The sequence below is a fragment of the Pyxicephalus adspersus genome, chromosome 6 (genome assembly GCF_032062135.1).
Source record: "Pyxicephalus adspersus chromosome 6, UCB_Pads_2.0, whole genome shotgun sequence".
NCBI lineage: Eukaryota > Metazoa > Chordata > Amphibia > Anura > Pyxicephalidae > Pyxicephalus > Pyxicephalus adspersus.
The window spans coordinates 79,507,315-79,530,479 of record NC_092863.1 but is presented as its reverse complement, the minus strand read 5'-3'; the positions used below and the strand labels follow the sequence as shown (position 1 = coordinate 79,530,479).

Sequence of the window (23,165 nt, the reverse complement as noted above, 5' to 3'; positions counted from 1 at the left end):
CATTTAATTTTGTAATTAGTTGCTGCATAGTGTGTGCAAAACCCCAAGCTAAGTAAGAATGCAGCCTCTTCTCTTATGATACAGTACTATGTAAGTTGCATGCTTTTTATTTAATATACTGAAATCGTTTAGGAGGAGTTAAAAAAAAATGTTCATGTGGAAACAGAAGTTAAAAGTGATGTGTTGTTAATTTTGGTTTCCCAGATTTGACTACTTTTTGACACAACATACATTGCCTTGGTACTTGCAAGGCTGAACATTTGACGAAGATTTTAATCCTAACCAGTGAAAAAAAAGTCCTAATTTCTGCATAAATTACTAACCCAGAAACATGCAGATCAGTTCTAAATGTAGCTGTTGTGGCAATGTTACTAGTCAGTAGCTCAAGACCAAATGAAGCCATAGAGAGCAAGGCAATAATTTGCAAGAGAGCAGCAAAAAGCAAAGGTACTCTTCTAAGTCCTGTACATGTAAACCATATTACCTCATATATGTCCCCTGTATATATAAAAAAAAAAAAAAATGTTCCGCATACAATATGACTGTTTATAAAGCAAAACATCTGACATTCAGGTAAACATTCCTCGGTGTAGAATCTTTCAGGTCCATGTGGTTTCAAAGGCAGTGATTTATTCTACACCAGTATATTTTGGTGAATGTCAGGTTCACTGCTTTACAAATAGAACCCAAAGTGTCATTCTGGCAGACCCCAAATTGTCATTTGACAAAATTTTACACCTGGCTTTTGAAAGCCCCAAACCAAATAAAAAAGCATACCACGGAATGGCCAAGGTATGGAACTATGGTATTCAGCCAGTAGCATACCTGGGCTACAACCACTAAATTAATTTATGCAGGGAAACAAAATCACAGGTACTCTGGAGGGTTAAAGGTATGTCATGGAAATTAATAGTTCCATCATTCTTCAAAGAGTGTGTTCTTTTCAACTATAGATAAAATCAAGTATAAAGACCTATACTTTGGTAAATACCTAAAAAGCTTAAAGTTTCTGAAAAAAAAGTAATAAAGAATTGTTTTACCCCTCCGCAACAATTCTGTTTCTTTTATTGTTACTTGTAATGTGACTGCTGCAGGCTGTTACATCTGCCAGCATTCCTAAAGCAGAGAGCACACCCTGGCCTGGCTGCAACCAAGCAAATTATGACACCTAACAATGTAAATAGCAGCATTCAAATAGCTTCAAATTAAAATTCAAAGAAATTAATCTACAAACAGCAGCTAACCACCACCTACGTAACCATCATTGAAAAAATAAACACAGTATATTATGTGTCACATTTTTAAAAATGTTATTACAGTGAACAACATATAATCAGTTCCTGACTTAGCTCTTAAGACACTAAAGATAAGTGTCATATTCACAAATCCGGTGAATTGACCAACTGCACTTTTCTATCTGGACAGATTCACTCATTCTCTGAGAAGTATTAAAACTAATTCCCCAAACGGTGTGATTTTTTTTGCACACGAAATTCTATTGTGTGTTACTCCCCCCACCTCCTAGATTGTAAGCTCTTTGGGGCAGGGTCCTCTCCTCCTTCTGTGTCACTGTCTGTATTCATCTGTCATTTGCATCCCCTATTTTATGTACAGCGCTGCGTAATATGTTGCCGCTAAATAAATCCTGTTTATTATAAATATTAATAATAATATTTAAAAAAAGAGCTTCTAGGCACCTAGATTGCATCACATGACCAAGTTAAATGCATGATAGCCCTAAGTGTGATCTGAAATCACAAGGTTGGTTTGTACAACACAAAATACCTTTATTTGTTGTCTCCTTAACATTGCCAACTCTCTCATATCTCGAAATGGCTGTAAAAGATATTGATAAAGTTCTGTAGTGGCTTCTACAACTGCATTGTAAGCTTCATCTTCCATTTGATACAACTCCAGTAGGTCCACCATGCTTTCAGTCACTTTGTGCTTTTCCAGCAGCTGCAACAAAAAAAAAATACATTTGCATTCTTGTACATTTTAGAGATAAAAAACACATTCAATTCACAAAAGACATCACAAAGATAATAATTTGCATAATGTCGGTAATGAATGTACAAACAGAATATATAGAACAATGTTTTTCAGAAACAGACTGCACTAAATGGGTGGTTCAGTCAAAAGAATTTGATGGGTCCCTACAATAAAACCAAATTACATTTCACTACAAAAAGCTCAAATGAAATGATTGATAATCATTGTTTATGATCAATAGTTTTCCATATGAAAGTTATTTCATAAGCAAAACATCTTTCACTGCCTCATGTCTATGGGAAGCCCCAAAGAATAATTGTACTTCTAACAAAATACAGTGTATCCTGTTTCCCTCCCTCTGATGACCTAAAGTAACCCCCACCCCACCCACAGACTAAAACTTACCACCAGGATCCTGATGTATTCCAGCAGCCACTGCTCCATGCCTCCGTTTACATCCAGAAGCCTTTGTTACTTAAAGAGGACCTATCATCACATTTAACATTATGTAAAAGGGTGGCCATCCCTTTTACATCATTGAAAAATTAAAAAACAATCAATACTTTTTTTTTTTTACTTTTTACTTTATTTGAGGAGGTCCTCTCACCATCAAAGATGGTGGCAATGGATAAAACAGCAAGTCCCGGAAAGAAGAGGGAAGTTGAGACAATGTAGGACATCCTGGACTTGGTTTGTGAATAGAGATGAGGGCTTTTCACAAGTTAAAGAGAAGTGAATATTCTTTTGTGTGTGTGAAAGCCGTGCTTTCAGATTGGGGAGGGATGGAAACAGGAGATTTGTACTAGCACTGTTATCCTTTAACAATATACAACCCCTTTACCTTTGCAGCTTTTTGTTTTTATCTTAAAATTTATTTAGGGGTGTCGAATTAAAAATCGAAAAGAAAAACCAAAATCATGTGATAATTCTGCTGCTTCTTTCTTCTGGTATGCATTGTCTGTGTACACACATCATGTAGAACTCACACATGACTGCAGCAAAAGCACCTATACCTGTTATGTCTGTACAGAAGTGGATCATACTGAACACGATTGTAGGCAACAAGAAACAACACTTCACGTTTTCACGCTAAGCAAGCAAAACTAAACACTGCTGTCAACTGCAGAGAAATTTCTAAGTACAGCAATTTATTATCAACAAGGTTGCAGGTATTTCAGCAGTTAACCCTTTCTCATCCACATTAAACTTACTTTTTTAATTGTTCAGATAATACTGCACATATACTGCTCTAAGAAACATATCGTCCTTTGCCGATAAATCCCAGTGTCCCATGATTCAATGTGAACAAAGGGTGGGCTTTACAGCTAACCATTTCCAATCTAGAGGAAACTGGCTCCATTGAAGTTGTGTCACTATAAAGTACCCAGCAGAAGTGACTGGCAGACTTTAGCCCCAAATGTATGTCACAGAGGGGTGGGGGGTGTAGGGGAGGAATATATAAATCACCACCAAGACTAGAAGCTTATTCAAGGATTCAGGTTGGAGTTTGGCTTTTAGAAAATGTCCATTGGTCTGTAAGCTAGGGGCCTGCTATACCATTTCTGACCAGAAAGTCCTTAAAACCTTTGCAGCAGCATTCAGCAAACTTTAAATTAACCCCCCAAGCAATGTCCAATTAATATTTGCACATGGCAAAAACTGAAAGAGCAGCAATTACATCTATGAGATCACATAATTAATGCTGGAAATTTTTACCAGAATAAATGTGCCATTGATATGAACTTAGAGACATGCTAACTTGTCATCAGTAAATGCAAATCTAGAACAATTCCGGTACATTCACTGCAGCATGCTGAAATCGGTGACAGGGGACTCTCTGTTCTGATCCTAGATACAAAGAAACAGACTCAACTAAACTATAGGAAAAACAAATGCCAGTGAAAAACATGCTGTGACAAAAAATTTGGCAATGAGAAGAAGCCTCTAAAAGAGCTTTATAACTAACCCTGGTGTCTATACTGTTCCAGACATACTGGTAAACAACCAATGAACTTTGGAACTCACCACGCAAATAAATGACTATAAATATTGTAATTTATTAAACAGATATGAAAGAAGAAAAACAGTGTTGTTCTTTCTGAATTCTTCTAAGATAAATTCAATAAAATAAAGTATGTGAGGAAGTACTGGTGTTAAACTCCCTTTAGAACTGCATGTTAATCTATAGAGGAAGTCTGCATTATCAAGCATATTGCTGTGCCATTATTGTTTAGGCAAACCATGCCCAACTGTTCATAGCCTCCGAGCTCCTAGAAGGATGAAGAAAGGAAATACGTTTTTGTGTCACAAAACCTTTAAACACAAAAATAAATAGAAATGCTTTACGTAATACTAGTAAAAACATGCCTTTTAGTTAAAGTGGCTGATCAGTGCAGTGCTTTCTGCAAGGTATGGTGGATGGTGCTGGCTTAAAAATGTCAATGATACCATGCATGATTTTATTATCTTCCTGCTTCTAATGTGCAAGTGCCAGGTATTGGCAGAACTTTAGATAATCCCAAAAGCTCTACACTAACCCCAAAGCAGATTTGACATTTCATGACAATGCTGCCGATCTCCTTAAATCTTCAGCAATCCTGGCAGTGGATGTCTCCGATCAGAATTAACTTGTGTTTGGTTTCTACACACCTCATGATTTACTGAAGACCGTTACTAAAAGGTTGATGGAGGATTGTCGTGGTGCTGGTGCGATTGTTTGAGGTTAGAAGCAACAATAACACCAAGTGCCAGGTTTGGGTCAGGCTACCATGAGCAATAAAAGCCCCATAGACTTCCATGGGGCCAGAAGCCAGATCAGTCTTCTGCTCATAAAGAAGACACACTGCCCACAGGTGACTATAGAGTTAGAATAAATTGTGCACTGCAGTGAACCTACTGATAAATACTGCACTTGCGGAGGCAATTCTAAATAAAAGGCACCAAAACAAATACACATTTAAAGAATGCATAGGCATGAAAGAGGTTTAAATACTATAGTTTAAAACAGCAATACTAAAAACCTCCTTCCCCATGTTAACTTTGTTCTTACACCTTGGATCAGCAGGCAATGTAGTATAGAAGCCTAAACCATACAAGTAGACAGTATTCACATTACAACCTATTAAGAACCCCAGCACCCCTGGTATTCTGCACCGCGACATTACATCTCCATACCACACAGCACCCCCCACTACCATAACCTCAGTGCTGTGACAGGACTGGTTGCTTAAACCTCTGAGTTCAAGCTTTTCTTTATGAAATAAACCACTGACATCTCTTCAAACCCCATGAGATTTATTATCCAAACCACTGCTAGCCAGACACACATCAGGAAGGGAGGGATAAAGCAGCTATAGAACCAAGTCGCTCTGTCATTTCCCTGACTTCTATTTATGAATGTCAGCCATGGGAAAAGGAGGAGAGTTATCACAGTGGATGTCTCCGATCAGAATTAACTTGTGTTTGGTTTCTACACACCTCATGATTTACTGAAGACCGTTACTAAAAGGTTGATGGAGGATTGTCGTGGTGCTGGTGCGATTGTTTGAGGTTAGAAGCAACAATAACACCAAGTGCCAGGTTTGGGTCAGGCTACCATGAGCAATAAAAGCCCCATAGACTTCCATGGGGCCAGAAGCCAGATCAGTCTCCTGCTCATAAAGAAGACACACTGCCCACAGGTGACTATAGAGTTAGAATAAATTGTGCACTGCAGTGAACCTACTGATAAATACTGCACTTGCGGAGGCAATTCTAAATAAAAGGCACCAAAACAAATACACATTTAAAGAATGCATAGGCATGAAAGAGGTTTAAATACTATAGTTTAAAACAGCAATACTAAAAACCTCCTTCCCCATGTTAACTTTGTTCTTACACCTTGGATCAGCAGGCAATGTAGTATAGAAGCCTAAACCATACAAGTAGACAGTATTCACATTACAACCTATTAAGAACCCCAGCACCCCTGGTATTCTGCACCGCGACATTACATCTCCATACCACACAGCACCCCCCACTACCATAACCTCAGTGCTGTGACAGGACTGGTTGCTTAAACCTCTGAGTTCAAGCTTTTCTTTATGAAATAAACCACTGACATCTCTTCAAACCCCTTGAGATTTATTATCCAAACCACTGCTAGCCAGACACACATCAGGAAGGGAGGGATAAAGCAGCTATAGAACCAAGTCGCTCTGTCATTTCCCTGACTTCTATTTATGAATGTCAGCCATGGGAAAAGGAGGAGAGTTATCAACTACGTCATGGTTAACACTGCTACTACAACTATTTTGGTTTGCTTTGATTCTCCAGTTTGTCTTTGAAAACCAACAGCTGACATTGGATTGGTTGCTGTACACAGCATCCTAAAATCTGTGAGAAACTTCTCCTAACTTGTCAAATCAGCCCATTCATACGTTTTTTTTTAATATAATTTTTATTACTTTTTAAACTTTGATACAAAAATAAAAAATAAACAAACATACAGACAAATAAGAATAGTTACAAAACAATGTTCAAAATAAGCCAACAAAACATACTAATTAAAATGAAAAGAAAAGAACTACAAAGAAAAGAACTAAAAAGAGTGTTTGCCCAAATATTCCTCACATTAGGCATTAAAAACAACAAAACCCTACTTCTATTCCCGAATTGGCCACTGTGTGAAAAAGAAAACTTAGATAAACAGGACCCACCTAAGGTTTATGCATTCATAAGTTTTAATTTACCACTACAAGCCTAATTGATGATTGGTGCTACCAATCACTCTGCTTCATTTAAACTAATAAACTAATTAAATTCCACTTTCTGATGAAATGTTTATTTCTAGAGTTCCTATCAAGCAGTCATTGAAAAAGCAAAGAAATGTATAATTTATGATTCTCACACATTTCAGGGGAAGTTGAGCGGCAAGATTAGAAAGATTACACATCACACTACCCTAAGCCCTTTTCAGCAGGGTCAAGATCTGGGCAAATGCAGTAAATCTTCCCAAATTTCTGCTACTTTGTCACAAGCAATGTTCTCTGGCATACTGATGGTGTCTGCTTACAATGGGTTCTCTGCAATTAAAGGGTGCTCAGTGTTAATTTGAGCATCTGAGAAAATTTCCGATCTGTTAGCAACACATAGTCACAAGATGGGATCTGCCAACTGTCCTTCCCTTACTACCCGGCTAATTCGTCACCTGAAACACTATAGAGAGCATATTGGATGTGATATGAACAAGCTTCCTCAAGGTCATGGACTCTCAAAGAAATAAAAAATAAAGCCCTGTACAAATAACATCTTGGTCGATGTACTGTTTATGCTGAATGTACACACAGTGTCATTCTGGGGCGCTGGGGGTTTCTGAGGACAAGAGAATGGCACCCTAATGTGTTTTCCTTCATGGAAAAGCACAGTTGTCATCTCTGATTGGTCGTTCATTGATCCTCCAGGGCAGAATGATGAAAGACATTGTGGGAACACTGCACACGTGCTAGCGATTATCACAGCTGTTCACCTTGGACAAAAATAATCTATCCTATGTATGTAGTGTGAGGGTGAATGGATGTGAGCCTACATATCTCCCCTCCTTTTGTGCGCTACTTCCCCAGCTCCTGGATTGTAAGCTCTTCGGGACAGGGTCCTCTCTTCCTCCTGTGTCAATGTCTGTCATATGCAACCCCTATTTATTGTACAGCGCTGCATAATATGTTGGGCCTATATAAATCCTGTTTATTAACAATAATGTGTGTATGTAGCTTTAGGATTAGGTCCTGATACTGACACTATTGTTTAACCTGTCCAATCCTGGACAATTTTATTTCAGCATAAGATAAAAAGATGCAGAGGTTACTTTCCATAAAAACAGAATGCTGAAGTGATGAGTAGATCCTCCCATATGAACACCTGTTCTGGAGACATCTGTCTGACAGGGAATTTCCACTCACTTTGGAGAAATGACTCCACACTTCCTGCTGTGTCCCCAAGGCACTGAGTGAAGGGAAATCTCTCCAAGCAGAAAATAAATCTTGCCAGGCATTTTATAGGGAAAAAGGAATCTTCCCACAATCTCTCCCTGCACACTGCGTACACAACTAGATCTTGGAATTGTTTACACATGGGCAGCCTCCCGTGGAATCAGCCAGCCCCATAGAAGTCTAAAAGAAAAGATCCAACACGTGGAAATCAGATCTGGAATCCTGCAGAAGATTGCTGCAAGCCAGAACCAGATCTTGTACATGAAAGCAGCTTCTAGGAATGTTTCCCAACCAATTAAAGCCCATATAAGAATATTTTTATATAATAGTGATTATTGCTATCTTGATTCATTTGGACCATGATCACATAGACAGAAAGTAGAGGAAAGCCAACATTTAAGGTGTTATTTGAATAAGGGCAGCCAGACTCATTCATCCTTCCCACCACTCTTCTTCTGATGTATCTCTTTGTAGTTCATTGGCTTCCATTTCACCTTACAATCAAATACAAGCTCCTGTGCTTTGCCTTCAAATCCCCCCACAGTTCTTGTCCCACTTACATTTTTGACCTGGTACAAAAATACTCCCCCAGCCGCTCTCTCCACTCCTCCAATGACCTACTAATGACTTCCTCACTCATAACCTCATCACACACACGGCTCCAAGACTTCTCTAGAGCTGCTCCAACTCTCTGGAACGGTCTTCCTCGTCCTATTCAGCTTGCTCCTACTTTCTGCTCATTAAAAGAGCCCCAAAAAAATCTTTTCAAACTTGCCTACCCCTCTTCTTCTGTACCTTGAAACCATCACTACTACATATCTCCCCTCCTATTGTGTGTTGCTTAACCCACCTCCTAGATTGTAAGCTCTTCAGGGCAGGGTCCTCTCCTCTTGTCTCACTGTCTTTGTCTGTTATTTGCAACCCCTATTTAATGTACTGCGTAATATGTTGGCGCTATAGAAATCCTGTTTAATAATAACAATGAGGAAGGGATCAATCTCCCAATGGGGTCACCTGATTCAGAGACAACTTTGAAATGAAAGCTTTTACATTGGAGAGATTTTATTTCACTTCCTGTTGTGTCTATTGGACAGGCAGCGAGGAGAAATTTATCTAGTGGGCGCAGATGGCTGAAATTTACATGAGGGGTTTTAACCCTTGGTTATTTTCTACAAACAAAAAAACTTCTTGTCCCTCATCCTATACAAGTCCTAGGTAGCGGTGCTTGGGAGATCCCTCTTTATGGTGAGCGGTGCTTGGGAGGTCCCTCTCTGAGGTGAGCGGTGCTTGTGGGGGTCCCTCTCTATGGTGAGCACTGCTTGTGGGGGTCCCTCTCTATGGTGAGCGCTGCTTGTGGGGGTCCCTCTCTGCTTGTGGGGGTCCCTCTCTATGGTGAGCGCTGCTTGTGGGGTCCCTCTCTATGGTGAGCGGTGCTCTTTACCTCATGCAGCCTCCGGCGGGCCCGGCTCAGCACCTCCTCGTAGCCTTTGTGTCTCAGCTCGCTCAGGCTCTCGTAGTATTCCTCGGGGTCGTCGCTCTCGGTAAAGAGAACCTGTGAGAGGATTCTCCACCCGCAGGTATCCAGGGCATGGCCCAGGTAGAGCTGCAGGCGGCGGCACAGCTCCTCCACCTCATCCTCACTCAGCTCCGGGGGCCCGAATAGCACCGACCACACGGCGGAGGGCTCCTCAGGGAAGGCGGGCAGGTAGGGCTCCAGCTCCCCGCTGACGGAGCACAGCTGCTGGTGGACGGCCCGGAGGTCCTGAAAGGAGAAGAGTCCGGCCCAGCTGCACTCCTCCTCCTCCGGCTGCTCCTCTCGGGCCGCCACCGGGCTTCCCCCCGCCTCTTTCTTCGGGCTGCCCCGGGGACTGCGGCTCTTGTCCGCGCTCCTCTGGCGCTGCGCCGTCCGGTTGTGACAGGTGATGGCGAACTTGCCTTCCACCTCATTCCAGGCCACAATGAACACGAACTTGTGTCTTTCCTTCTCCTCGAACACGTTGGGCCTCACGGCCACCCAGTCCGACTCCAGCGTGTCCTCCAGAGTGAACGACATCCCGGAGGTTCGGTGTCAGTGCGGCGGAGGGATCCGTGTGTCGGTGCTGTGCGGCCGGATCTCTCCCCGCTGGCCCCTCTATTGTTGTTATTGTCATCAGCGGCCTCGCGCGGCAGTCACGTGATGCGCTTTGTTGACAGTCACCCGGCAGCCGGGTCGCTTCCCGCGGCGATCACCCGCCTGACCTCTCGGCTGCTCTGCCGCATTACCCGCCGGTTCTCTCTCTCTGTCTTCGGACGCGGTGACGGCTCCTCGTCGCGGCCTACCCGCTCGGGACTTTTGCTAGAGACAATAAAGCTGACAGGCCGGCGCTGACGTCACAACCTGTGAGAGAAACGTAAACATGCGCACGTGTCAGAAGAGCGCGCATGTGCGCGTAACCCAACCTGGGAGGCGCGCGACAGCTCTGCACCATTCTGAGGACAGTGATTGGGGGAGATGATCAGTGCTAGGATGGGTGTGCAGAGCAAGAATCGTCTTTATTATTGCATTATAATACATCATCAGAAAACTAAACCTCATCACTTATATCTCATATTATTCCTAAATATTAGTTCAAAATTGTTTTAATTTGTTAAAAAATTGTAATGAAAGTGCACTTATCATCAAATTTGGACTTATAGGTTATAGTATTGCGTGCTCCATTAAGCTCCTGGGCATTCATTTCTGTTCGGATTTAAATGTCTAAAAGCGGTACATTGTCTTTCATGAAAATGTATTTTACAGTATTATTATACATTATTTTTATAGCGCCATCATATTACACAGCGCTGTACAAAGTCCATAGTCATGACACTAACTGTCACTCAAAGGGGCTCACAATCTAATGCCCCAACCATAATCATATGTTAATATTACAGTCTAAGGTACATTTATTATTTTTTTATTGGAGGGAAGCCAATTAACCTAACCACATGTTTTTTTGGGATGTGGGAGGAAACTCACACAGACACGAGGAGAACCTGCAAACTCCATGCAGAAAGTATCCTGGCCAGGATACGAACCTGGGACCCAGCGCTGCAAAGGCCAGAGTGCTAACCACTGAGCCCCCGTGCTGCCCAAATAATATAAAATATGAGTATAATAAAGTTCATGTAAAAATAAATTAATTCAATATTAAAATTTATTAAACTTTGAAATGATTTCTTCTCAAATGAAATGAAACTTCTCAAAAGTTAAGTAGCAGCCAGGTGGTGATAAGCGAATGCATTTGCCTAACTGATCATTGGCAAGTGTGACCACATCTTTAAAAGCAAGCGTATTGGCAGTTTGGTGGTATGGATCATTCAGAGGTGTGTTAACACAATGCCAAGGAGGAAATACATCAGCAATGATTTTAAGGAAGCAATTGTTGCTGTCCAATAATCTGGGAAGAGTTATAAGGTCATTTTCAAACAAGTCAATCATTCTATAGTGGAAAAAAATATTCACAGGAGGACAACATTCAAGAACGTTACCAATCTTCCTGGGAATAGACATCCTGACAAATTCACCCCAGGGTCATTCCATGTTCAGAGAAATTGCAAAACACCCCAGAGCTAAAAAGTGTTAAAAGTGAAAGTTCATGACAGCACAATTAGAAAAAGATTGAACAAGTATGACTTGTTTAAAAGGGTTTTCCGGAGCAAGCTCGGCTTAGGTTTACAAAGTTCTATCTTACATCTGAATGAACCACAAGGAGAGAAAAAAACAAAGTAGAGATGTTTGTCCATCATACACGACACCTTATTTGGTGAAAATATTAGCACAAACACCTCATACCAAATGCCAAGCATTGTGATGAGGGTGTGAAGATTCAGGGTACCTGTGAACCATGACCTCCTCTGTATACCAAGGTATTCTAGAGTCAAATTTAATGCCATCGGTGCCAATAGCTAAAGTGTGCCCAAAATGGTTTGATGCAACAGAAGTACACCAGCAAATCTACAACAGAATGGTTTTAAAAAAAAAAGGTGCCGCAATAGCCGAGTCAAAGTCCAGACCTTAACCTAACTAAAATGCTGTAGTGAGACCTTAGGAAAACTATGCATGAATGAATACCTGTAAACTTCAACAAACTGAAGCAATGTAAAGGAGAATGGGACAAAATTCCTCCAAAAAGATGCGAGACTGATAAAGTCAAACAGAAAAAGATAACTTTATGTTATTGCTGCCAGAAAAGGGGGTTCAACAAGCTAGTGAATCATGGGATGTACTTAGTTTTTCACACAAGGCTTTTCTCCATTTTGGCTTGATAATTAGTGACAAGGTGGAATCTGTTATTGAGGTTATTGTAAAATAACAAGTACATAGAAATAGCATGACATGTAATAGAATGAGAACAGAATGTTAAAATGCAAGCACAAATGAAACAAATGTTGGTCAGCCCGATTACTTTTTTTATATGTCTTGATACATAAAACCTAAAAACTGAGATTTTCTCATGATATATACATATGTATAAATATATTCACTTGCCTGAAGCTGTGCTATAATACAATATCATGACCTTTGCTTATACTAAATTACCTTTAGGCGATGAAACATTCTTGTGGGCAACATAGTTAGTAGCTATATTTAGAATATCTGTGAAATAACAGGTTCTTAAGCTTCCTTCTAAGCTGACATATGTAGTTTCAAGCAATAAATTAAGGTCACTTTGCCCATTAACCATTATGGTGATCAATACCAAAGGTATTCCTGATCCCATTAGCCCTCAGAAGTGCTGACTGAAATGGTTAGGAGTCTCCAAAGCTATTGGCTTATTGTAAAGGTGCACACTGAATTTTATATATTTTAGGAAAAATTGATTTTCTCAAACAGCATTATTTGAACAAATTTGGAGTAGTCTAAATATAGAGACACAAAAAGATTTATAACCGAGACTTTTATACATATATGTGTTTATACTTTATTTCTGTTTATTAAAGTACATTAAAAAGGATTTCACCTATTTATGTAATCTATTTAGATCAGGGGTGTGTGTGAATAGGGTACAGAAAGTCCAATTATTAAATCTGGAAATGTGTTAGTACTAATGGGCGCATTCATCTTAAAGGAAAAGAGTTAGTTCACTGTTCTCAATCTTGATTCAGGTTTAAAGCAGACCTATCACCACTAGTTTTACTTTATATAGTAGAGTAAATAACCCTTTTATATAAAGTAAAAATGTGTTGTTGTTTTTTTTTCTTTTCATTAAATGCCTTTTTTAAAAAAAAAGTCTAATCCCCCCCTCCCCCTTGTATTTACTGCCGCAGCGGTAAAGACTGAAATGGAGTGCACAGTCTCCTGGGATATGTACATATTGAATCCCAGAAGGCTTCGAACTGCTCAGTCATTGAAATAAAAATGCCAATTTCACGCATGCGCAGTGAGATCTGAACTTTTTTGTTTTTTTTACAAATACAGCAGCAAATGTCACCCAATCTTGCATCTGCACAGAATACGCTTAGAGGCGTCCAGAAGAAGGCTTGGAGACTCTCCTCTTTCTTAAACTCCTGCTTCTTAACTCCAGGTCTTAGAGATTGTTGTACTGTGGTTTAATTTGCTATTGGTTGTGGTTATCCCCTAAATACAACATAGCTGGAATAGAAAGACAAATCAGAGGGCTTACTAACTTTCACACCATTTGTGGACATTGGAATGTCTCCAATCTGTTCTGTGATGAGCTGACCTTTTTATGTGTTGTGCAGGTACAAGAATAAAACTGTGTATGGTTTCTACCCACCAATTTTTATTGAAGAAGAAATAAACCATTAATAGAGGATCATTTAAATGTTTTTTTTATTAGTTGTAAAATCACCAATCTGTGGTACCTGAGGACTCTCATATTTGAACAGCAATTATCTAGCATTCTGACAATGTCATATGTCACCTGTAATGTAATATGACTTTACCTTTAATATCACACATTTGAGCCTGCCACGGAAATCTAGGAACACAGGGAGTAGACAAGTAAGAGTAACAAACAAAGTGTTAATGGATAACAGGACAGATTTAGTTAATCCAGAAATATCATGGATCTATGTTTTTAACACAAGCTCTGTTTTTCCAGAGCTCACCAGTATATTGATCTGTTCTTCCCTTCTGAATGCTTCTCCTTGCTGGGATCATATCCTGAGCTATGCCATTGTTGTTCTAGGCCTGCATCCAACATTCAAATCCTGGCACTGCTTGTACTGCTGGAAAGACAGGTACTGCTTATTCTCAAACCTGATTTCTTCTACTGTCCCGGCTTATTGTGTTCAACAACACTTGCCTGGGGCACCTTACCTTGAAGAATCAGTTTGTGAACATAAATGTTCTACTCCACAATCGGTAAAACCTTTTATTAGAGCCTCAAAGGTTTTTGCTGGTGACTAAGATTAAAGTTCCAACAGCTGTGTAGACTGAGAGAAAGTGTATGTTGTCAGCAGAGGTTTCAGATGGGGTTACAAGTCAACAATTTTTTTTTTAAATCCTCTTCATTAGCAAAGTATGTCAATATCAAGTTATCATATAAGTATTGTTTGAGGAAGTTCTTCTCTATTGCATGCTATTCTCTTTACACATTTATTATCAGAGTGTTTCCAAAAGCAATTGTCATTTAAAGTCTGTAAGGCATCTGATCTTTGCATTAGGTGACTACTTAACTATTTAACACATTTAAACAAATAAATAAAAGTGTCAATGCCTATCCTTCCTGCAAACTTTTTTGCCAGTCCATTTAGTATTATGTAAGTGCTATCTTGGCCTAAAAACTTTCAGGATCTTGTACATCTAGGAATGTCAGATGCCTGACCCCTGTCCACATTCTGTAGTTCTCTCTGATGGTTTCTTCATCAGTGATATAGGAGCCAGAAGAAGGAACCACTAGGCAGAGTGGGGGACCAGACATGTGATACATTTGAATTTGTGTCCAAGGCAAAACTCAGCTTAAAGCAAAACCTAAGCTACTAACCTATCATCATTTCCCTGAATGGTTCCACAATTTTCCTTCTTTTCTTCTTCCTTCTTATGACCTTAGGCCATCTTGATTTGACAGCTGGGTGGTGATCAGGCAGGTAGGAAAGGTTATTGCAGAAGAGACATTACCTGTCCCTTTCAGCAGTAACCACCTGCCTGATCATACATTTTTTAAAGTGAGACTTTAGTTCCACTTTAAAGACTGGAGAGATCACTGGTGCAGGCAGCAGAGGGTCATAACCTTTTTTTCTAGCAGGGAAAGGTTTTTAAAGGTATTTTAAGTGCCAGGAGAATCTCTTTAAAGTACAAATAATAGATGTAAACCTGTATACCTGGAAGACATTACGTTGCTAGAACACTGCAAGCGTCTATTTTTTTGTTCAATAAAATGCTTTCTTTTTTTAATCCTTTTTTGCATGGCAATGGTGCTGTTCTCCTTCAGTCACTTGAATACCCAATGCAGGCCCAATGGGTCTGTTTTATTAAAGCTCGGCAAGGCTGAAGAGAATACACTTTCATCGGTGAAGCATACCTCGAATGAATTTCTTAAAAGTCGTTTTCGAATTGCTTGTAAATGTTTTAAATCCTGGACCAAATCCAGGTTTGCTGGATCACCCATCTTCATTGATGAAAGTGTATCCTCTCCAGCCTTAGAGAGCTTTAATAAATCAGGCCCGATGAGTTGTAGTAAAACTACTTATAGTCTTCACAGGAATTCATGTGAAAGGGTGACAATACAAGAGCACAATTAGGAGACAGTTGTCATGCAATGACATGAAGTAAATAGTTCATGACCCTTATGGTAGGATAACAAAATATTACTTTAATAAAAGTTACAGACTTTTTAAAGACTGAAAACAACTTTTAAGATTACCTTAACGTGTTACAGCTTATGTGAGATTTTAGTGATTGGATTTATATATATTTTAATTATGTTTCCAGCTGTGAAATTTAATTTAAAATCTATATTAAGAAACTGTTTTCCATGGTCCCCAAAATAAGCCACACATATTCATTCTGCTCTAATGCTTAAATTTGGGGAATGTTTTCTCTCTGTCATACTGCAGGATAAAAAACAATGCAGTGCCACTGCATAATTTATGCCAGCCAGGGTATTTACTAAATGGCAGTGTATTAAAGAGAGAACGAATGTTTGAAATAATGTAGTATCACAATATTTGCATCAAATAGGATTTACACACATCATTACTTCCACTGTTACTGATCAGTTACAGTGGAAAGTTGTACACACACCCCTGCTGAGTTGCACAAGGGAGGGTGATGTTGATGTTGATCTAGTTAGCTAGACATTAAATCCCTAAGAAGATTATAGCACTTAAATGTTTGGTGTCCCGGCGTGTTTCACCTCTGGGGACTTCTTCAGGGGACCTGAGGTAAGTGGTTGAAGTGCTGGTTATGTTGGGACAATTGTCAATAGAGAAGAAGGAGAAATTGTATGGGATTCAAAATGAAAATGTACGATAAAATTATTGCCACCGTTTGAAATACTGACAAGCAGAAGCATCCCAGATGTTTGGCGTGCAGCAGGGGCTCTGTGTAATGAAAACAGCATGATCTTTATGATATATTAGACTTCTTGCCTGGCTTCTGTATGCAACACTGCACACCCTTAGATCATATGCAAATCCTGACTTTCTTAAATCCTAAAGATCTGGTCAAGGACTGAAAACATTTGCTAACAGATAGCAAATTAATTTTAGGAAATCCATTCCAGGTTTGCCAGATCACTCAGCTTCACTGATGAAAGTGTATCCTCTTCAACTCTGGAGAGCTTTAATAAATCAGGCCCAATGTAATCTAGTAAAACTACTTATAGTCTTCACAGGAGTTCATGTGAAAGGGTGACAAAACAAGAGCACAATTAGGGGACAGTTGTCACACAATAACATGAAGTAAACAGTTCATGACCTTTATGGTAGGATAACAAAATATTACTTTATTGAAAGTTACAGATTTTTTAAAGACTGAAAACAACTTTTAGGATTACCGGAACGTGTTGGAGCTTATGTGAGATTTTAGTGATTGGATTTATATATATTTTAATTATGTTTCCAGCTGTGATATTTAGTTTAAAAGCTATATTAAGAAACTCTTTTCCATGGTCCCCAAAATAAGCCACACATATTCATTCTGCTCTAATGCTTAAAATTGGGGAATGTTTTCTCTCTGTCATACTGCAGGATAAAAAACAGTGCAGTGCCACTGCATAATTTATGCTACCGTGCATTTAAAGCCAGTTTTTTATTATTATTTTTTATGTATAATAAGCTTATTTTTCACAGTCTGTGTCCTTTTGGGGTGATTTACTGTTACTTTTTGTTCTGCAGATGCAACAGAAAATGAATGGAAAGTTCTACAAAGTGAAGGAAATTTATTTTCTCCCCTTTGAATGTATTGTTACACCCAGGTTTGTTTGATAACTGCCTCATTTCAATTATGTTGTGTGGACCCCTTTTTTATACCTATGTTGTTTTAATTGTTTTATTTAAAAAAATCAGTAAGAATATTGAAATATAAAGTGAACCTGTTACAAAAAAAAAAAAAAAAACAGCCAACACTGTACCTGTAAAGATGAAAGCAAATTCTTACCTCTCCTGCTGCTCTTGGTACCAAGTGCTACGTCGATGAACCACCCCACATCACTACAGGACCAGTAAGGACATGAAGGTAAGGTGAACCCAAGTGAACATATCTAAAGAAAGTAATTTTTAAATAATGAACAAACCTCAGATGGGGATATCTTGTGAATGTAGCCAAAAGTTATGAGTTTGCTTTCTTCTTTACAGATCCAAGTTTTTTCACCATTTGTGTTATTTTTATGTGAGGGAAAAACTGAAGCTTGTGTAAGCGGAAAGGAGACTGTTCAGAAAACCTTTATGTAAGGAATTTCTTATAAAAAATAATATAAAAAAAGAAAATTCCTCAAATAAACAGCACAGCAAACACCAAAAATTAAACCTTGAAGTGTGTACAAGAAACTTTGCCTACTTGGCCAGTACTTTCACCCAGGCAGTGCTGTCATTTCCAGTCCACCTTTTTCTCTTTAGTCCGTAATATGATAAGGCAGAAACCCTCTTGGATTACCTATTTGTAGAAGAGTTATTTACAAGAACACACACAACAGGCTTCTTGCTGTCTCTCAACGCCTGATTAAACAAAGTATTTTCACAAAGAAGTTCTTACAGTCAGCAATCACTTTCAAAACTGACTTGGAAGTTTTAATGTGATTTGTGATGTGGAAAGCGAAAACTAATATAACATTGACTATTCTGCTTGCAAATGTTGCATTATTCAGAGCATATGAATTCCTGAGTCCCAAATTTTTTCGTAGCATTACGTCTAGATCAAAAGCCCTCTGAATCTCTAAAATGGGTCCAAAATTCCAGTCCTCGAGGGCTTACATATAGGCCAGACTGTATAGAATGGAATAAAGTAATTTTTAACACTTTGCAAACTATTCCTTACATAATATATCGCTGTCTGGTAGAAAGATACTAAATATCCCAAGGTAAAGTAAACACTTCCGCATATGAAAGCGTCCTCAATGGTCCAGAAAGCTTATGAAACTCACTAGTGTGTGAGCAGCAGAAAAGCAATTCCAGGTCCAGATACGGTAGCAACTAAAGCAAAAAATATTTTTGACCATTCAAACAAGAGCCATAAGATCAGCAATGAGAGAGTTTATACAGGCAGGGCCTACGGCAAGTGATGATGTGGTTATTCCTTTGTTTCCCATTCCCTTTGTTTGGTGGTCTGTGGAAATCAAACTATAGCTTTGCAAATAAAGTATATCCCATGCCACCTCCATTGCTGATTTTATCAGTAATTTTGCCAGAATAATAACGTGGCACACAAGACGGAACTTAGGCAAATTACACTATGAGTAGATTTTTGTTTTAGGTATATAGAATAATGGGAGGGGGTAATTTCCATAACCCCCTGTAATGACCAGGTGCGAAGGGTCATACGGTGTATAGGAAGGCACCAAGTGGTCTGTGGCTTTGGATTCATTTTACTAATCTCTAAACTGCACACAGGGCCAGCTGTCATTTTCATTTCCCAGCTCCTGTCCATGCAGAAGAGCAAAGCTTGTACATGCCATCTGGATTTTATGCATAGACACTGCTTTCCCACCATTTAGTGGGGTGGATTAGAAGAATCCAGTAATTAGACCTTGATGATTTAAAGTTAAAGTAATCAGCTTGTATTTTACACATATATTTTATATTATTTGCCAGATGATAATTTGCTAGATGATGGTACATGGCAAATGCTTCATCCGCCACAGGATTTGTAATTCAGTTCAGTTACTTTTGTGATCCAGACACTTTACCAAACTGCACAGCAACTTCCTCTACAAGGGAAGCATGTTTTGGCCAAGAATACTCCCCTAGCCTGCTGACTGGACAGCTAATGAGTAACACACTGAGCATACCCCAAATCTCATATATAGTAGCCACCACACACCACAGCAACCCACACACCATGTGTAGAAGTACACAGAGTTGCAAAAATGGCAAAGGTATGGCATTTCATACATTGTTTTGAGCTATATAAAATAAATGGGAAAGTCTTGAAACCTTGTGCACAAGGACAAATAAAGGGAAATATGGGGTGGACAAATAGAGCCTGATTTATTAAAGCTCCTAAAGACTGGAGAATATACACTTTCATCAGTGAAGCTGGGTGATCCAGAGCTTTATTAAATTAGGCCCATATGCTCATGGGGATAAGGCTAAATTACATCCAGTAAATAATACAATTATTGCGTCAACAGGTTTATTTTAAATGGTAGGAATCCTAAAAAGTTCCCATTTTATCTATCCTTGCTCCTGATATATAAAATAAACAATATACATTTATGGTTACTTTTGAATTATATTATTTATAAACCACATGCAGTCACCTGAAATTTCTTAATTTGAAAATCCTGACATTTGCATGTTGCATGTTTTAGACCAGTGGTCACCAACCTTTTGACGCTAATGGACCACAACATTTATAGACCCCGAGCCGCGCATGAGTGGTGAGCCGTATGTCACTCAAAGGGAAAGTAACATTATGATGCCAGAACCCACCCAGAGACACAACCCACTCACCACCCTGAACCTGTGATTCATATGGGGGACATGGTCCACCAAAAATCTCTTATAGACCACCAGTGGTTGGCGACCGCTGTTTTAGACTGTAGTTGCCTTGGACTTAAACTTGGAAACCATGTTGTGCACACTGTTGCATTGCAGTGGGTTGCTGCGCGATTGCTTTTCCTCTTCTGGAGAAAGAACAAAAGTCACAAACACAAGGGTAACACTGCAGTAAGTTTTGATGCTCCTGGGTGCCTAGTAGCAAATTGCTATGCAAAGTTTGGAATAGGCCTTTCTCTTCTGCATTTAAGTGATGTCATGCAAGGAAGGAGCACAGAAGGTGATTCAAATTTAGAAAAATAATGTAGATTAGAAGTAAGACTGATGTTGATAAGATAAATGCATGTGGAATTACTGGAAATTATGACACAGGCCTACCAGTTATAGAACATGATAGTTCCTAATAATAGTCATTATGACAAAGTCAACTACCATTGAATTGATTCACAAATAAGTTATTTTAAAAGCAGTAGAACCTCTATGAGAGTCCCTCTAAGTTTTTTTGGATAATTATGTTTCTTTGTATTCAACAAGCACGCTTCAGCAGGTAATGGAATAGCCTATATTAATCATATATTAAAAAGCATTTAATTAGCATATGTCAGCCAATAATTTGTATGTCATATCTCCAGTGCTTCAGCCAGACACCAATGTCTGGGGATGTTTTAGAAGGTCATTCATATATGAAACACTTTAAAGCTCTAGGTTTGTAACCACTTTAAAGGGAATATAGCATGCATTATTTAGCAATGGAACCAGACAAGCACATAAAGTAATGACTGGTGCTGTGTGATGAAAAATAGAAGAGACTGAGATAATTGCAGCATCTCAGAGGAAAAGCAGTGCACAGAAGGGGGTTAAATATAATTATTAATGAGCGATGGAAACTGCAAGGGAGTGCTCAGCTTCAAAAGGGTGAGATAGTTAGTCCCGTCACAGGCACTGATGGATTATTTTAGAATGTAGCTGCTTTTTTATTAAAAAAGATGTATTATGCACATGTGCACCTAAACACATAACCGCATATGCAAGGGGCACGCTACTTGATGTTGCAGAAATGGTGCTGACAGAGACTTGACTTAATTTAGAAGATAAATTTTTTCTTTTATACCTTAAATGGCTTTAATAGAAATGATTCTTGTACTGGTAACATCCACCTTTAGCAGAATCCTAAAAACAAATTGTATTTATATTCTAAATCCCTCTCTGCCCTAATTATATTGCTTTGTCAGTGCTTTTTACTTAGTGACTGGGTTTGCTGAAATGTTATAGATGGTAATTTTTTACTTTAAATAGTAAACATAAAGGTGCATTTAGGCTAATATAAAATGTGCAGTAAACCTCAATTACTCCTATTCAACTGTATGGGAGCCGTTAGAATTGATTTTGTGCACATGGGTGCAGATGCAGATTTACGGTGGTTTACAAAAGGTTCCTGGATGCAGTATATAGCTTCTAGCCACCTTTGAATGGCCAGCTTCTTCCATTTAGTCATATGGAAACACGGTACAATTGCAGTGAGCTGTGGTTGAATGCGGTTGCAATTTGTTTATTGTTAGAGGACTAGAGATGATCCATAATCCCTTAACTGTAACTGCACTAAACCACCATTGGCTGCAGCACATAGTCTATAATCCTCTTCAACTGCACACAGTCTCAGAGCAGGGGATGCTGAGAGAACATTCAAAGAAAACTGGGGATACTGCAGACTGCAGAGCAGAGGATAGACATGTAATTACATGATCTCCTTTTTTGCTGTAAGATACATCAACGGAGGGAAAAACGGGAGTGCTGAATTGTGGTGGCTTACTGCATGGGATCACCAGCCAGATAATAGTCTCCTAACATGCAGCTCACTAAAGGCCATGCAGATTGGTCCAGCTGGGATCGGTGGAACAGCAAAGGGAATATAACTTCTTGACCTACATCTACCATTCAAAAATAAGTTTAGATACAACACTTATTATTGTTTTAACTCCTCTTAAATGCAACTTTTAACAGACAGTCCTGTAACAGTTGCATAATGATGGTAATTACCAACAAGTACCAATTATCACTATTACATAATATATATGAATAATAAATGGGGTGCCGCCATGTAAATAATAATTTAATACAAATGACAGCTCTTTATATTAGTGTAATCTTATAATAACATAAATAATACAAAGGCATCTGAAAATAGGTGGGTGTCAGTAGTATCTAGGCTATACCACAAGAGTGTATTTTCAGGTCATGTTCACTCCCTTTGTAATAAGTTCAATGCTTGTTAGACTTCCTGAGTGAATCACTCTGTTGTTCAGGCTGCCAAGCATTCCAAACCTTAGTGGGTGTCTGAGAAATATTATAATGAATCTGCTCTACAAATACAATGGCCTTCTAAATAGACACAAGAGTATGCTAGTAGGCTTTCCTAAACTCATAGGCCTTTCTCAGGAACTTCCACAGTTTGATTGCCAAGAGTGAATTCCAGGCGTACTGTGTGATTTACACAAGGAGAACCACTTACAGTTTGTGGTCTTATGTGACTTTTTTGATACAGACAAGGCCTTATAATGATCAAGTACAATCTTACCCCATCTCGGCAGCTGGGCTAAGTTTTGCTGCCAGTTTACCAGTGTCTACACTGCTAAACTGGCACCACCGAGGTCCACTGCATGCCTAAATATTAAACACACAGCTTAGTTACAACAGAGACTGAGATACAGAAGTTTCCCTTGCTGATCTCAGTATTTTTCTCGGGACATTTATCATATTTCATACAGATACAGAAATAAGCCTGTCCATTGAAATAGTCCAGACACTTGCCATTCAGTTTAAAGGTGTTTTTATTAATACAATAATACCTATTTGAAGCATATCGGAGGACAAATGATGCCTTTTCACTATCCAATACCCCTCTGTTTTCTTTACAAGGCAAAATGTTTGAATATCCCTTCTATGGCAGTTTTCACAGTTTGATAAAACCTAAAAAAAACTGCATTTTGCCCAACGGGTGCCTAGCAGTTAAAAATAGACACCTGGGAGTGGTAACCACATTGCAAATTCACCGTCTGTGTGAATATA

At 39.1% G+C, this 23,165-nt stretch overlaps 1 protein-coding gene across 1 annotated transcript in view; it reads right to left on the bottom strand.

Moving 5' to 3' along the window:
- The window catches only part of JMY (junction mediating and regulatory protein, p53 cofactor), a 44,275-nt gene extending 33,939 nt beyond the window's left edge, over nucleotides 1–10,336 (bottom strand). The window contains exons 1-2 of the mRNA XM_072413968.1: nucleotides 9,400–10,336; nucleotides 1,753–1,959 (exon numbers count right to left, since the gene is read on the bottom strand). Coding sequence (XP_072270069.1) covers nucleotides 1,753–1,959; nucleotides 9,400–10,011 — 819 coding nt within the window. The 5' untranslated portion in view covers nucleotides 10,012–10,336. The remainder of the gene's footprint in view (nucleotides 1–1,752; nucleotides 1,960–9,399) is intronic.
- Between the last annotated feature and the right edge of the window lie 12,829 nt (nucleotides 10,337–23,165).